At 47.9% G+C, this 13,877-nt stretch overlaps 7 protein-coding genes across 7 annotated transcripts; 5 read left to right on the top strand and 2 right to left on the bottom strand.

Moving 5' to 3' along the window:
- Window positions 1–2: 2 nt before the first annotated feature.
- On the top strand, window positions 3–1,471 carry F5891DRAFT_56487 (uncharacterized protein). The gene is made up of 4 exons (XM_041372295.1): window positions 3–62; window positions 127–735; window positions 789–1,327; window positions 1,379–1,471. The coding sequence occupies exons 2-3, from the start codon at window positions 148–150 to the stop codon at window positions 1,260–1,262; spliced, it is 1,062 nt and encodes a 353-aa protein (XP_041229428.1). The 5' UTR covers window positions 3–62; window positions 127–147; the 3' UTR covers window positions 1,263–1,327; window positions 1,379–1,471.
- A 48-nt stretch (window positions 1,472–1,519) lies between these two features.
- F5891DRAFT_1184798 (uncharacterized protein) lies at window positions 1,520–2,605 on the bottom strand (the record flags this gene model as incomplete). Its single annotated transcript, XM_041366488.1, has 5 exons — window positions 1,520–1,587; window positions 1,637–1,894; window positions 1,943–2,157; window positions 2,208–2,284; window positions 2,348–2,605. 5 exons carry the CDS (start codon window positions 2,603–2,605, stop codon window positions 1,520–1,522), a joined length of 876 nt encoding a protein of 291 aa, XP_041229427.1.
- A 121-nt stretch (window positions 2,606–2,726) lies between these two features.
- Window positions 2,727–3,945, top strand: F5891DRAFT_1015450 (uncharacterized protein). Its single transcript, XM_041360878.1, has 6 exons — window positions 2,727–2,846; window positions 2,900–3,043; window positions 3,098–3,103; window positions 3,155–3,304; window positions 3,354–3,378; window positions 3,433–3,945. The coding sequence occupies exons 1-6, from the start codon at window positions 2,789–2,791 to the stop codon at window positions 3,677–3,679; spliced, it is 630 nt and encodes a 209-aa protein (XP_041229426.1). The 5' UTR covers window positions 2,727–2,788; the 3' UTR covers window positions 3,680–3,945.
- Window positions 3,946–4,726: 781 nt separating this feature from the next.
- F5891DRAFT_1015447 (pyridoxal phosphate-dependent transferase) lies at window positions 4,727–6,985 on the top strand. Its single transcript, XM_041360877.1, has 8 exons — window positions 4,727–5,161; window positions 5,209–5,340; window positions 5,391–5,528; window positions 5,577–6,065; window positions 6,262–6,423; window positions 6,478–6,550; window positions 6,599–6,722; window positions 6,776–6,985. Exons 1-8 carry the CDS (start codon window positions 4,952–4,954, stop codon window positions 6,837–6,839), a joined length of 1,392 nt encoding a protein of 463 aa, XP_041229425.1. The 5' UTR covers window positions 4,727–4,951; the 3' UTR covers window positions 6,840–6,985.
- An 82-nt stretch (window positions 6,986–7,067) lies between these two features.
- Window positions 7,068–8,854, top strand: F5891DRAFT_1208533 (uncharacterized protein; the record flags this gene model as incomplete). Its single annotated transcript, XM_041369117.1, has 8 exons — window positions 7,068–7,092; window positions 7,158–7,327; window positions 7,375–7,427; window positions 7,487–7,555; window positions 7,620–7,692; window positions 7,875–7,948; window positions 7,997–8,099; window positions 8,149–8,854. 8 exons carry the CDS (start codon window positions 7,068–7,070, stop codon window positions 8,545–8,547), a joined length of 966 nt encoding a protein of 321 aa, XP_041229424.1. The 3' UTR covers window positions 8,548–8,854.
- A 254-nt stretch (window positions 8,855–9,108) lies between these two features.
- Window positions 9,109–11,133, bottom strand: F5891DRAFT_946512 (uncharacterized protein; the record flags this gene model as incomplete). Its single annotated transcript, XM_041374681.1, has 9 exons — window positions 9,109–9,416; window positions 9,468–9,530; window positions 9,594–9,714; window positions 9,770–9,846; window positions 9,900–10,096; window positions 10,146–10,427; window positions 10,474–10,573; window positions 10,623–10,903; window positions 10,952–11,133. 9 exons carry the CDS (start codon window positions 11,131–11,133, stop codon window positions 9,109–9,111), a joined length of 1,611 nt encoding a protein of 536 aa, XP_041229423.1.
- A 204-nt stretch (window positions 11,134–11,337) lies between these two features.
- Window positions 11,338–13,161, top strand: F5891DRAFT_946382 (ClpP/crotonase-like domain-containing protein; the record flags this gene model as incomplete). Its single annotated transcript, XM_041374672.1, has 8 exons — window positions 11,338–11,454; window positions 11,514–11,624; window positions 11,681–11,762; window positions 11,815–11,878; window positions 11,928–11,995; window positions 12,042–12,234; window positions 12,289–12,697; window positions 12,748–13,161. 8 exons carry the CDS (start codon window positions 11,338–11,340, stop codon window positions 13,159–13,161), a joined length of 1,458 nt encoding a protein of 485 aa, XP_041229422.1.
- Window positions 13,162–13,877: the final 716 nt, after the last annotated feature.

Here is a 13,877-nt window from a genome sequence, read left to right as displayed (position 1 = left end):
GGTCTCATTCCAGTGAACTACCCTTCTGCACTGCAGTTCAGGGAATCATTTGCGGTGGCTTGGTACGTTATCCCCGTGCTACGCGCGTCGTGTCATTCACGTGTACGTTCTCTTTCGAATTGCTAGGCTCAGCTTTACTCTCAGTACATGCTTGGAGTTGATCTACGATGGGATCGACTTCGTTGGGCATATGAGTTTGATGTCGCGATGCGAACTAAGAGCGCATCTGACTTGAGCGGCCTCAGCCGAGAGGAAAAGAAGAGGGCCCAGTGCTCCTTTGAACCAGGCGAAATCGCTCACGTCGATGGTGGCGGTGGAATCACGGCTGCCTTCTACGAATTCTTGGACCGTGACAACTTTCCACTGACGCCAATAGAACGGCGATACATGCGCGTTCTTAACGACAGCGCTCCCGATATCAGCAAATATTGCCTTGTCCTCCAACGTCTCAGCGCAGACACATTCATTGTGTGCTACATCGCGTCTTTCGGTAGTGTTGTATACGGCACTGGCCTCTCTCCAGTAACTCGCTTTTTTTCCATGGCTATGGGCGACACACCTCCGTGGCCTCCCAATTCAAGGCCTCTGCACGTTATCCCGAGATGGATTGGATCTGGCTTCATATTTGGTGTTCCCGTGGTCAGGAAAAATCTGTCAAAGACAACTCATTCCCGTGCTTCTCTTGCCCACGGAGAACTGCATAGGGTAAGATCTTTTATTGCAGAAAGGCTCAAGGCATGTCCAGTTACCTATTCAGTTTGACGGTGTGGAATGAAGTATTTTCGCAGCTCTTCCAGCAGGCCCATAAAGAATTGCGTGCAAAAGAGCGCGATTGGCATAAAGTCCGCAAGAAAACTGGTCTCAAAATTGATAGCTATGTGGATCCCGTGATGTTGGACGTGGATCAACCAGGCAGGGTAGGCTCCAGCCCTGCGATACCCAGTGAAGTGCCCGCCCCTAGCGACTTTACGGAATGTTCAAACTTCAAAAACGTGCTTCGGATCAAGCGTGACATCAAAGGCAAGGTGAAAATAACCTTGGTCGGCCTGAAGGATTGTGACACGAGTTTATTTCTAGTGCCTTTTCTCCACAGGCGCCATTTCTTGGAAGTTCCTCCGAGCAATCACTTAGCCTGGTTACTGCGATGGCAACGACAAGATATTACATCTTCACGACTCTACCTCAAGCGCCTCACGCCTCGACACTCATCTTATCCTGTGCTTCGATACCTTCCACTCCCCTTTCGGTATGTGAGACCTTGAGGACTGCATATTACTATGCACTGCAATGAACAGACCCCCCGGGAGAGTTCACTCAGTCCGACTTAGTTAGTCAGGTTCACTTAATGTTAAGACTTTTCCTGATTCTACATACCTAGCCGATATTAGGAATATGGTAGTCCTAGAAGCCTCGTTCAGTCCCGCATTTGACTACACTGGGACGGTATCACTCAGGATGTACGGGAGCATACCACGTCGTATGATTACATTGTGGAGGTTGACAAAAACATATATTGACATCAACGTACTTCTGAGGTTGTAACACTGTTCACAACGAGATCGAACGTCATCACCGAGGACGGTAGTACTAGAGACATCCCTAAGCATGAATCTGTATAAACGGCTTTGTCACATACCAGGCTTCGTAGCAACGAGAGGAGGAAGAGAAGCATTAGAGGGTCGCAATATACCACTGGTGGCGTCGAATTGCCAGTGGTTGTTGTTTGCAACTTCAGAAAAGGACGGCAGTTCAGCAAGAATAGTATGCAGTTGCCCATTGAGCTTACTGGCAAGTACCTCCTTTTGTCCTAGTCCAAGTAATTTCTGAGCTTCCGTAACATGGAGACACGCGAATGCTCGCGAAACAAGCGTGAAGGTGTTCTTGCGGAAGGCATCTAAGGACAAATTCGATACAATGAAACCCTGGTTAAATGTGCACATACCAAGGAAGTCATTAACCAGCAGACCAACAGTTTTTCCCAGCCTTGGATCTGGGAAGTCACTTTGCTGCGACATCTTGAACAGCTCTTGAGCCCGGGCGTAAGTATTTTCATACTTTCGTTCCAAAGCGGATGCTAAGAGTGCTGCGAGTGCATGTGACAGGGGATGCGAGGACACATTTTCAGGTAACCGTGCAAGGGCATGTTGAGCAGGTGTTCTAGAACAAGTGTCACAAAGGAGTACAGTCAGGGGAGGGGTCTTACATACAAGTCATCCAGCACCATATAAGCCAGGACCAAGGGGGCAATCAAAAGCAGTCTGGAGTGACTTTTGTCATTTGAACCCTGATACAGGGCATTATCGAGATGTCGATATTAATAATGAGGGGTATCTCAAGAGGTGCTCACATTCAAGTCATGATGTTCAGCGATATTAGTGATGCCAATGAAGTTCCTTTGCTCGGCCAGATCAGATAACTGGGGAAAAACTTGCTGGTATATATCTTGGACAGCGGAGAGTTGTGGGGAAGGTTCCAGGCTGCCTGAGCTATTAGGTGATGTGGTGGGATCAGAGGATCCCGTCGAGGAAGCAATTATGGAATCTCGAGCTTCGTCACGAAGCTCTGTTGCGCTCATCGGAGGAGGTGTGGGTGGTGCTTGAGCCATATATTGAGAACTTAGCTTTAGCTTCAAGATTGTTGATATTTTAATGCTAATACATATTCCGAACAACTTGGACTTGCTTACTAAGCAATCTGTAGTACTTGGTGGCTGTGAAACGTACATAGTCTCCCGTACCGCCATTAGGCAGACCTAAAAGAAAGCTGTTCCTTCTGTAGTGTTACAAACATGGATGTGCTCGACGAGGAGGTCGAATCGATCTTATATATTGCAAGAGAAGTATCAGGTAGGTCCAAGTTGCGCGAACCTCACAAGCAAGTCTTTCATCAGCACACGTAGTCTACAAGATCCCCCATTTGAAGGTCAACGAGGGACATCGTGCTAACGACTGGGGAGACCTTGCACAACCGCTATGGAAAGGCAGACTGCGCATCGTCGAGAAGTCGAGTGGTGCGGCGCTGATGTTTGAAGATGCTCAGACGGGTAAGCATTGTCAGCTTCTCACCGTGTATAGGTAGATGGTTGACGCAACTACAGGGGAATGTACGTTTCAATATGAATAATCAATACTGTAGCCTCCTGATGCAGAGTTAGTATTTGCCCGCGCACCTTATGATGCTCTTAAACCATGCGTGGAATCTGTCCTTGATTCATCCCGGTATTTTGTAATCAGGGTAGAGGATACTGGCAAGAAGGCTTATATTGGGATGGGATTCGCTGAACGAACAGATAGCTTTGATTTCAGTGAGCGCTCTTTCTGCGGTCTGCTTGCTATCTTAACATATTCCCTTAGACGTTGCATTGCAAGATTACACTAAGTGCGTCTAACAAACGCTGAAATTTCTCCTCACTTACAGCACGCCCATTTCTAGGCGTTTCAAAGTTGCTTTGAATCCTCCTAGCCCCGATGATGAAACTCCTTCTCATGTTCCTGTAGGTCCAAAGAAGGACTACTCCTTGAAGGAAGGCCAAACGTTTTCCATATCTATTCCGGGAAAAGCTAGTAAATTATCAACATCCGGGGCCAGTCTGCTAGGTTCTTCCACCCAAAGTACTGGTAACTCAGGGGGAGGGGTACCGCTATTACCTCCCCCACCTTCGTCGGGAAGGAAGAAATGATCATGTTATTTAAATACCGAAGTATTTTGGCATTTTTTTTGTATCTTCTGTTTTCCATGAAGACAAGATACCAAAATCATACACGCTCAAAATAAGTGTTCAGATCTGCAGATTTGGGGGGATGGCCTTTGAATTTTGTTAGTCTTGTACTCATCTACAACATGCGCGCTTGTCACAACAGCTGTAGTGACACGTGGGACGTGGTTGACCTGTATCCTTTCCTAACCTGCTGCTCACTTTCGGGTCTCGTCGTTAATGGAACCATGCCACGCAATCAAAAGGTTCTGGCTATGAACTCCATTAATACTTGAGTGATTTTTGAATAGTAACACTCGTAGAAGGATATAGACAGAGACAACCATCTTGCAGCTGGGCGACCAATCATGTAGTTTCTTAAGAATAGTCTATCCAAGCTAGTTTTTCTGGAGAAGGTTCTCCCGCATCTCATCCAAGTGAAAGTGTCGCCTCCAGTAGGTTTAATGTCATTCCCATCGGGAGCATCGTGAATGTCACTGGCAGTGCCAGCAGTGGTAGAGAAGATCCATGTTAGCCAGTTGATGGGGAATGCGAACGGTCGCCCGGTGACAGTGTGAAATGGCCATATGCACATTTCAAAGATAAGAATTGAGCCATGGGATGGCAGACGCAGATCGCTTGCAAAGACGTGGGATTGTGGCATGAATCCAACATTGGAACTTGAAAAGATGCTCAGTACGAATTACATAGGCTGCGAGAACTGGTGGCCTAGTGGAGTATGAGCGACGGCCATTATGCGGTCACCGGCCGAGAAGTGCACGTCTAACTGTGTCAAGCCGTGTCACCACGATGTTTGTGTCGTTTAGGGCGCCGGTCAATCCCACTGGTGAACGCATGTCTCGGATATTGTATAGATAGAACATGAGACATAGCCTAATTGTTAGATTGCCTCGTAATAGGCCGAATCTGTAGACAAACGTCGGTCCGTAATGATGGTTCCATTTGATGGCGTCGTCTTGAAAGTTTCGATATAAGCGACTTGATAGCTTGTTGCCAATTGGTCACCGTGTGGTGGTGTTAAAACTTTAAAAACAGTTTATGTAGCTCACAGGCTCCGTATTACGTAAGGAACCCTTGCACGTGACCTCATTAGGCTTGCTGACAATTCGATTCATGTGCTCGCTTGGTCTTCGCCTTTCACAACAGCAAACATTACGACTAGCTTCTTGTTGGCTTCTTGTTCTCCTTCCTATTCAGGTTCTCCTATCTGATTGACGAGAGAAGTTTGCAGTCAGGATGTTGTCCAGAGTCACCCCCAATGTAATAGGAAAAGCTACATTCAGAAACTCCATAGGACGGGCTGCTCTCTGCGCTCGCAGAGGTTTCGTGCAACCCTCTGGTGCAGACCGTGCACGCATCGTCGAAGACATACATTTCAAGCCCGAGGTTCCCAATCGTGATAATAGCGTGACACAAAAGACTCGCCCCATATACCTCGATATGCAGGTATGGCCATGCAATTAGATACTATTCGGTGTATTGACAAAGTCCAGGCCACCACTCCCGTAGACCCGCGTGTCCTCGATGCTATGCTACCGTACCTAACAGACCAGTACGGTAATCCACATAGTCGAACTCATGCATATGGATGGGAAGCAGAGCAGGCCATTGAGGTTGCACGCAAGGTGAGTCTGCTGGTTTACGTGCGTAAAAACGTCCCTGTAACATCTTCCAGCATGTAGCGGACCTTATTGGAGCCGAGGCCAAGGACATCGTCTTCACTTCTGGTGCTACCGAGACCAACAACATGGCCATTAAGGGTGTCGCACGGTTCAATAAAGACAAGAAAAGACACGTTATCACGACACAAACGGTGGGCTGAGCCACTTATTTCTATGATCAACGCTGATCGTCACTGCAGGAGCACAAGTGTGTCCTGGATTCTTGCAGGAAAATCAGCGAAGAAGGCTTCGAAATAACCTATCTTCCTGTCGAATCTAATGGCGTAGTCAACCTCGAGACTCTTGAGGCCGCCATCCGCCCCGACACTTCCCTCGTTTCTATCATGACAGTAAACAACGAGACCGGTGTCATCCAGCCAATGAAGGAAATTGGTGCTATTGTGCGAAAGCATCGTGGCGTACACCTTCACACCGACGCGGCGCAAGCCGTGGGAAAAATACCTATCGATGTTAATGAAGCCAACATTGACCTGATGAGCATCTCAGGGCATAAAATCTATGGTCCAAAGGGAGTAGGAGCTGCTTATGTTCGCCGGCGACCGCGCGTGCGATTGGAACCGATCTTGAGTGGAGGAGGACAAGAGCGTGGGCTGCGTAGCGGTACCCTGCCCACGGCGCTGGCGGTTGGCATGGGCGAAGCAGCACGCATAGCCAAGCTAGAGATGGCAGTGAGTTTCTTGTTCTTCGCATAACTCATGATGAAATCCGCACATGCGTTTGAAATGGCACTTGAATCAAGTGGCGTGATGCTCTAGGCTTACGGCTGTATGAGCCGCTAGCTTGGTGATGATTCCTGTGCAGGGGTACTGATTGATTTCCTGTCTATCATTCCACCTCTCGTTCCGAATCTGATACATATTCCAGAGGGATCACGCACGGATCAAGCAGTTGTCGGATAGGTTAATTCAGGGCATCAATTCCCAAGTTGAGCATGTGGTTCGAAATGGTGATGTCAATGGATACCCGGGATGTGTAAACCTTTCGTTTTCGTATGTTGAAGGCGAAAGTCTTCTCATGGCCTTGAAGGTAAGCGTAATGGCACATATCTGATGAGAGAAATTATCATGGTGTTCGTTGCAGGATATCGCTTTGTCTTCTGGTAGTGCTTGTACATCTGCGTCTCTAGAACCTTCATACGTTCTTCGTGCTCTTGGTATGTTTTTTTTCATGCGTGGACTTGTAGTACCTGACAGTCACCTAGGAGCGGCAGAAGATATGGCACATTCGTCCTTACGCTTTGGCATCGGTCGTTTCACCACGGAAGCGGAAATTGATTTCGTGGTAAATCACATCGTTCGCGTCGTTACCAGACTTCGTGATATGAGGTACGATCTCACCCACATTTCAGTGCTTTTGCTGTACTGACCGCCTCCTTCAGCCCGTTGTGGGAGATGGTGCAGGAGGGCATCGACATCAACTCAATTAACTGGTCTCAACATTAATTTATACTTCTGGATCTGTTGTCACGGCGCAACGTTTTTCTTTACCTGTCGTTGACGTATTTGAGGATTATTTGCCTATAACTTTATGTACAACGATATGAAGAACTTTCTAAGGATATTATTGGCGGTATCCGAGGTCTTGTCAACGGTGCTAATTCTTGGCAAACAACCGAATATAATGGCGAGTTGAATCTCCGCCATAACTGCACTCTTTCACTTTCAACCACCATGGCAAGACGCTTGTACCTTGGCAGTATGAAATTTTCTTCTTGTCAGATCTTGGCATAAACAATTCTGATCATCGTTTGCATCGCACAGGACTTCCCCCTGATGCCCGTTCTGATGACGTGGCTAAGTTTTTCGATGGCTATGGCCGTATCATTGACTGTCGTGTCATGACCGGTTCGTCGGACAAGAGGCGCGCGGCAAATGCGGAACTCACTGGACCTCCATCAGGATTCGGTTTTGTCGAATTTGAAAGCTCAAAGGTGGATTCATTATGTATCACGGTGATCAGTATACCAAACTTTTATAGGATGCGGAGGACGCTGTACATCATTTCAACGGCAAGCCATTCATGGGAGCCAAGTACGTATCTTAATCAACCCCAACATCGCTTGAATCGATCCTTATTTTTCTTGTTTTAGCATTGTCGTCGAATTCGCCAAAGAAAGTCGCCCCCGTCGGGATGTCTATGAGAGCGACCGTGGCTACGGGTATATTTTTTGACTCACCAAGTTAATACTGTGCCTTTTCCTAACAAGTTACATTTTTGTTTAGGGCTGCTCGCTCCCGCAGGCCTCCAGGTATCCGCCTGATCGTTTCCGGTATTTCTCGTGACACAAGCTGGCAGGTATGATGTTCTTTCGGTTCGCAACATTGGCAGTGTTTGCGGAGTATATGGCGCTTCTGTATTCTGGAGATCGATCCGTCTGGTCATTTTGGAACCTGGAAGGACCACCAGTATTTCGTTGATGTTCACTTTCGCCGGCTTTGTCCAAACCCAACGTCGAACCTGACCATACACTCACCCAGGACTTGAAAGATTTCGGACGCGAGGCGGGAAGCGTGTCGTTCGCTGACATTGATCGCGACAACCCTGGCCAGGGGTGGGTGACTCAAATCTAATGTGTTGTCCTGAGCTGACAGTCTCTTAGTATCCTTGAGTATCTATCGCGAGATGACGCAGACCGTGCCGTCAAGGATTTAGACGGTAAAGACCTGCGCGGTAGACCTGTCCGCGTTGCCTACGATGATGCCGTGAGTTTGATGGCTTGATTGTTTTGCGCCGTGTCTTACCTGTTCTCAGCGCGGTGGACCTGATAACTACAGGCGCGAGGATCGTCGTGAGGAACGTCCTCGAGGTGACGACCGATACAAAGAAGAACGTTACTACAGGGATGATCGTGCATCTTATCGCCGCGAGCGATCTCGCTCGCCTCCTCGTCGCAATGATCATGACGATCGTCGCCCCAGGTCTCCACCTCCGCCGCGGAGGGATCTTGATGAGAGAAAACCTGCAGGGTACGATGATTACCGACGGGGAGGTTATGATGATGACCGCAGAGCCCCTGATTATTATTATGACCGCCGCAGGGACGATGACCGGCGACGTGAAGACCGCGGTGGCAGACGCGACGAAAAAGACGATCGGTACGACGACAGGGCGCTGAGGCACGCAAATGGCGATGGTGGATGGGCGCGTTAAAGGATATAGGCAGCCGCTGGATATTTTACACTTGGCCGAGGGGCACCGCATCCGTTATTGGTTTTCCACTCTCTTATGATGGTCATGGTCTCCTCGAGCTTGGCGTTGGCGTATGTTGGGTCGAACCGGAGAACTGTTTTTTTTGTCTTACAGAGGTCATTTCCCTCTTGGTCCGTATGTCGAACGATTAGGTGAAGGCGTCCCGATTTTGGCGTGGAACCTGTACTTTCAAGCATCAGCTGAAGGATTGGCTAAAGGATGTCCAAGGCAGCGCGTGAGAATTTAACGTGGGCGTCATCTTTCGTATTGGTGGCGTTGAACCACGGAAACTTGGAAACTTGGAAACGGTGACGGAATTAAAAAAAGACTCGGTGTGCCTACTACCCTCGGTACCTAGGACCCGTCTATCCTGAATTTGCCCACCAATGTGATTGTGTCCTTCATTTGTGACACTTCAGCGCACGATGATTGACGTTTTGCATATGGCAGACTTTCGTCTTCAGGTGTGTCACTTTACTCACATCTATTCCTAGGGACATCTATGTATAAATATAAGTGTAATCATGATTCGGTTTGCCGCGATATGTGTACAACAATATGTGAATTATTCTCTATTCCCCACCATCCTAATTCTTGATCATCGTTCTGAAGAAGAGCTAGTGTGTCATCGCCCATTCTCAACCATACACAAATATTATAGCGGTTCCTTGGATTTTTCCCTGCTCCCAGAGCTTTCACCAGTCTGAGCCGGAAAAGCCCTAATTTCATCGTGGAAAGCACGCGCAGTGAAGTCGATACAATGAAACCCCCTTGCATTCCCGGGGTGAAGAGGCCTTCAGGAGGCTCAGAGCATTGGTGAACTTTCACCTCTGTGGGTATAGTTCAAAAGGCGGTGACGCGATCATCCAACAAGGGCCTACCGATCAAATACCGACCGAGTCTACCGTCGCGATCAGCTGTTGACTCGGCAGGTCTTCCGTGCTCTGTGGTGCATAGCAAAAGGCTTGATGAATATAATAATGATTCAGCAGAGCCAATACACTGACTCATGCACAGCGTCTTCCATTGAGGGTGTTCCTTCAGTTTGTCTTCATCATGCCCAAGCACGGTCTTCGCAACGAAAGAAAGATAAAACAATTCACTATCTGATCGCTCCTTCGTCGAGATCTTGACGACAGAGGAAATTAAAGTCTAGGCACCGCAGCTTCGGTCTTGTACTCACCGCAGTTGCGTCAAGGACCCGTAAGGACGGGATCTTTGCTATGACTTGCTGCCTGGCAGAACGAGAGACGTCACTAGCTGCAAACTATGAGTATGTGTTTCCTCAAGGAAGACAATAATCTTGCGCTAACCCTCAGACAGTGGATTTTTGGCAAGGCTCAACGTTTCGAGATTGGGACACCACTCATATAATTGGTCAATATCACGCGAATTATGGATTTTGTTACTGGAAAGAGAGAGGACTTTGAGTTCTTGTAAATGTGACGAATAAGATTCCCGAGGAGGAATCCTTTCAATGCCATTGGATGAAAGTATGAGTCGTTGTAATCTGCGGTACCGCATTAGCTTATTGGAAACCCCGCAAACACTAAACATACGAGGTACACGGTTTCATTGCCTCGCTGATATGTTGCCAATCTTCTAACTTGTTACTATCGAAATTGAGGATCTCGATATGGCCAAGCACTGTAGAGATCTTCGCATGTGATAGGGAAGTAAGCCCATTGTATCCAAGTTCCACCATGCGAAGTTGAGGCATGAGTATCGCTATGCTTGTAAATTCTTCCCATGAAATCCAGGTGCCGTTCAGCTGGAGCTCTGAGAGTCGCAGCCAAGCCGATGCAGGCAAGTGAGATGATGGCGGCGTCAGCCGGTTGCGACTATTTGTAGCGTTAGTATATCAAAAGAGGAAAACACAAGGCCTACTTGAGCGCTAGCCGCTCGAGTTGATGCAGTTCGGTGGTTATCATCGCCACAATGTCCCAACTGGACACAAGTGTTGCAGAAAGATCCAGGCCGCGGACGTCTTGATTGTATCAATCGCATGATATTTGGAGAAATACGCACTAGCTTACTGGGGCATGTTGACAGGATTTCCCCTGGATTATTCCCGGTAGAAACCATCTCATTGTCGAGGCTGACTTCGCGCAGTCGCTCCAGATTAGAAAATTTGCCTCGGATCTTGTCCAAGTCTACAGCCTCGACCTCTATAGCACCATTTGACGAGCCCAAAACAATCTTCTCCTGGAACGCAGTGCCATGCACAGCTTCTACATACTTATTTTTCAATGCTTGCAAAAATGGATACCCATAGCAAGCGGAAGAAGGGCGAATGAAGGATCCGCTGTGTGGCACTCTTGTGGTCGCTGAGCGATAAGCATCGTTGCGATTTCCTTGATCTTACCGGCAGTTAAAATATCGTTTCCCATCTTTTATGCCATCATGTTTGCCGCGAGTTGAGTCGTCCCACTCGACACCAAGCCAAAGACCAGCGGTGCCATCGATTGGTCCAAAGTACTTGACAGTGCCGAAATAACCTGATGGGAGGTATATTCTTGACCCTATCGCAGCAAGCACATGATACATCGGTCAACGTGGTCCGAGTGGAAAGTGCTTCCGAGTCACATCATCATACAGCAGCTTGAACGATTGTGTCAATCTCACGTAAGCATCGCCTTGGGTTCAATCTGCCAGTCTTCGGCTACACGGTACTCCGAAAATCCCAGAAAAGTCGTGGGTCGCAGGCTCTCCAAGAGTTTCCTTCAGTTGAACACTTGGTTAGTTCTGAGTATGCTGGCTACTGCTCTCACAAGAATGTCGCGTAACGGTGTATCAGCAGCTCTTGCCAGGACAAGTGCAGTGGTTGCTCACATGTCCACCAGCACTCAGGCAACACCACTAGAGCAGGTAAGTTCTTTGCATATGTTATTCTTACCAATCCCTTGTGAATCGGGCCTCGCATGCAGCCGGTGCTCTTTGAGTCGAATGGAGCGACACGCACTTATGTTTTGAACCGAGCAAGCAAACTGAACGCTCTCAATGGTGACATGCTCAAGTCGATGAGACCTCAATTGGAGGTGAGAATGCCATTACGTGGAAGTGCAGGATCTTACAAACATCATTTGTATTCCAGCAATGGTCAAAATCCGACCTGTGCAAGATTGTCGTTGGGACGGGTATTGGCCGTGCATTTTGTGCGGGCGGTGATATTGCAAGTGTGTTTCAGTGCTCCAATCCATGTGGACACTTGCTGACAACTTCGCACAGCTGTACTACAGCATTCACTGCATGACACTACTCGTTCAAAGGCTATAGAATTCTTCAAAGACGAGTGAGTCATAGAATCATGCTCCGAAGCGCTTGAATAACTTATCCTACAGATTTGAAATGAACTATATCCTGTCTGCGTTACCAAAGCCATACGTAACCATCTTGGACGGTATCACAAGTTGGTGTTTTCTTCTGTACAGCATGCATAGCACTGACATCACCAGTGGGCGGGGGGGTCGGACTTGCCATCAGCGCTCCCTTTCGTGTTGCAACGGAGAAAACAAAATTCGCTATGCCAGAAACCAAGATAGGTTACTGCCCTGATGTTGGAGCAAGCTTCTTCTTGTCCAGGATCGACGGTGAAATTGGCACATATCTCGCCCTTACCTCAGAAACTCTTGTTGGCAGGGAAGTCTTGTGAGTGGTGACATATCTTTTCTCGGTAGGGCCCTGGGCTTACGATTTCGGTAGTGAATTAGGATTTGCTACCCACTTTGTGTCATCAAGGACAGTGCCCAACTTATTGACTCATCTATCTGATTTGGAGGACCCCACTTCCGCTATGATCGATAGGACTATCGAAGGTCATCATACAAAACGGCTTCAAGACGAACCGGTTGGAAGATTGACGGGTCGCACGCGCCAAGCTCTTGATACGGCATTCCGACATGATACAGTTGAGGAGATTATGGAGGATCTCACTAAGTTAGCCTCGACTTCGGATGACTCAGTCGCTAAGTGGGCTTCGGAAACACTGGAGACATTACATACCCGGAGTCCTACTAGTCTCAAAGTGGCACTAGAGGCGGTCCGACGCGGGAAGGAAATGACGCTCCTCCAGGCCCTTCAAATGGAAATGGGTATTGCCACTGCTTACTGTGTAAGTTAATTGGTGATTATGCTGTGATCTGTTTAACTTTGAAAATGCAGAGCGGCGCGAGTCCAGATTTCACTGCGGGAGTGACCGCGGTCCTGGTTGACAAAACGAAAGCTCGCCCTGCTTGGTCTCCTGATAAGCTCCACGACGTCTCGGATGCGATAGTGGAGCGATTTTTTGAGGAAGATTCTGATTATCTCCGCGCCGTGCCTACTTTGACGCCGCCGGACTTTCTTACGAATGACAAGCAAAATCCGATGAAATTCGCTCTGCCAAGTGAAGGTGCCATCTTACAAATCGTGTCGAAAGTCGGAAAAGATCCTATCTCCCTTTCCGACCTACTGGCACATTTTGATAATATTCACTCGGGTAAGCAAGGTGTCGCAGAGAAAGTGGTTGAAGTAGTGAAACGGCGTTGTGATGTCATTGGTAATGAAGGTTCGGAGGTGGTTAATTGGAAAGAGTAATTGTAATGGTTGCGGCACAGTATACCATCCCTCAATATCACAATTTGCTTATCATGCTGTATGTTTTCGCACGCGCGCAGTATCACCACGTCGCGCGCAACCCGGCGGACCGGAATTGCAGCTAAGACTCGAAGGGCGATGATTGTTTGAACCTTGTACTTCATCCCTAAGGAGAAAAGTGTGCGGTCAGCATTGATGTTTGACGTTGCGCGACGCGCAGCTTTTCATTATGCCGCACGGCCACTACACTAACTCGAACTCAAGTTGCCCAAAATTGTGATGAAACGATCCGAGATTGAACATACGTGTTCAATATCGCACGATATGATAGCTGCGAGACTCCACAGGACAGCTAAGTGAAAAAATATCTCAAGATTATTTTCAGGTCCTTCGAAATTTCCTGTGCACTGTTGTGACTCGAAATACGCTTCCGAGGATTGCTTGGGACTGTCCCCCAACGAACAAGTAATAATGCCAGCGTTCACACAGCAAGTTCTCTCTCACTTGAGCTGATTCCGATATGGTCAAGTTCTACCGGTAATTGTTCACACTCTCCACAGCAACAAAGAGTACTCGGACAAAATTATGCGGAGAATACAGGTACTTTGGAAGATAGGACGCGGAGTTCTTACTATACACTCAAATTTGGCGGAACCAATACATTGGTTACTGGATCGTTCATTGCATGACTCGAGTTGCAAAACGAGCATTGCTAG

The sequence above is a fragment of the Suillus fuscotomentosus genome, assembly GCF_016647785.1.
Source record: "Suillus fuscotomentosus strain FC203 chromosome Unknown F5891scaffold_11, whole genome shotgun sequence".
NCBI lineage: Eukaryota > Fungi > Basidiomycota > Agaricomycetes > Boletales > Suillaceae > Suillus > Suillus fuscotomentosus.
Note: the sequence above shows the minus strand (reverse complement) of the source record. Positions and strands in the feature narration are given on the sequence as shown.

What these genes read in the sequence shown, in the direction of transcription:
- F5891DRAFT_56487 (XM_041372295.1), top strand. Translation starts at nt 148, where the DNA reads ATGCTTGGAGTTGATCTACGATGGGATCGACTTCGTTGGGCATATGAG. An exon ending in TTATTGCAGAAAGGCTCAAG is followed by an intron (nt 736 to 788) that starts GCATGTCCAGTT and finishes GTATTTTCGCAG; the next exon opens with CTCTTCCAGCAGGCCCATAA.
- F5891DRAFT_1015450 (XM_041360878.1), top strand. Translation starts at nt 2,789, where the DNA reads ATGGATGTGCTCGACGAGGAGGTCGAATCGATCTTATATATTGCAAGA. An exon ending in AACAGATAGCTTTGATTTCA is followed by an intron (nt 3,305 to 3,353) that starts GTGAGCGCTCTT and finishes ATATTCCCTTAG; the next exon opens with ACGTTGCATTGCAAGATTAC. An exon ending in GCATTGCAAGATTACACTAA is followed by an intron (nt 3,379 to 3,432) that starts GTGCGTCTAACA and finishes GCCCATTTCTAG; the next exon opens with GCGTTTCAAAGTTGCTTTGA.
- F5891DRAFT_1015447 (XM_041360877.1), top strand. Translation starts at nt 4,952, where the DNA reads ATGTTGTCCAGAGTCACCCCCAATGTAATAGGAAAAGCTACATTCAGA. An exon ending in CCATATACCTCGATATGCAG is followed by an intron (nt 5,162 to 5,208) that starts GTATGGCCATGC and finishes GACAAAGTCCAG; the next exon opens with GCCACCACTCCCGTAGACCC. An exon ending in CCATTGAGGTTGCACGCAAG is followed by an intron (nt 5,341 to 5,390) that starts GTGAGTCTGCTG and finishes AACATCTTCCAG; the next exon opens with CATGTAGCGGACCTTATTGG.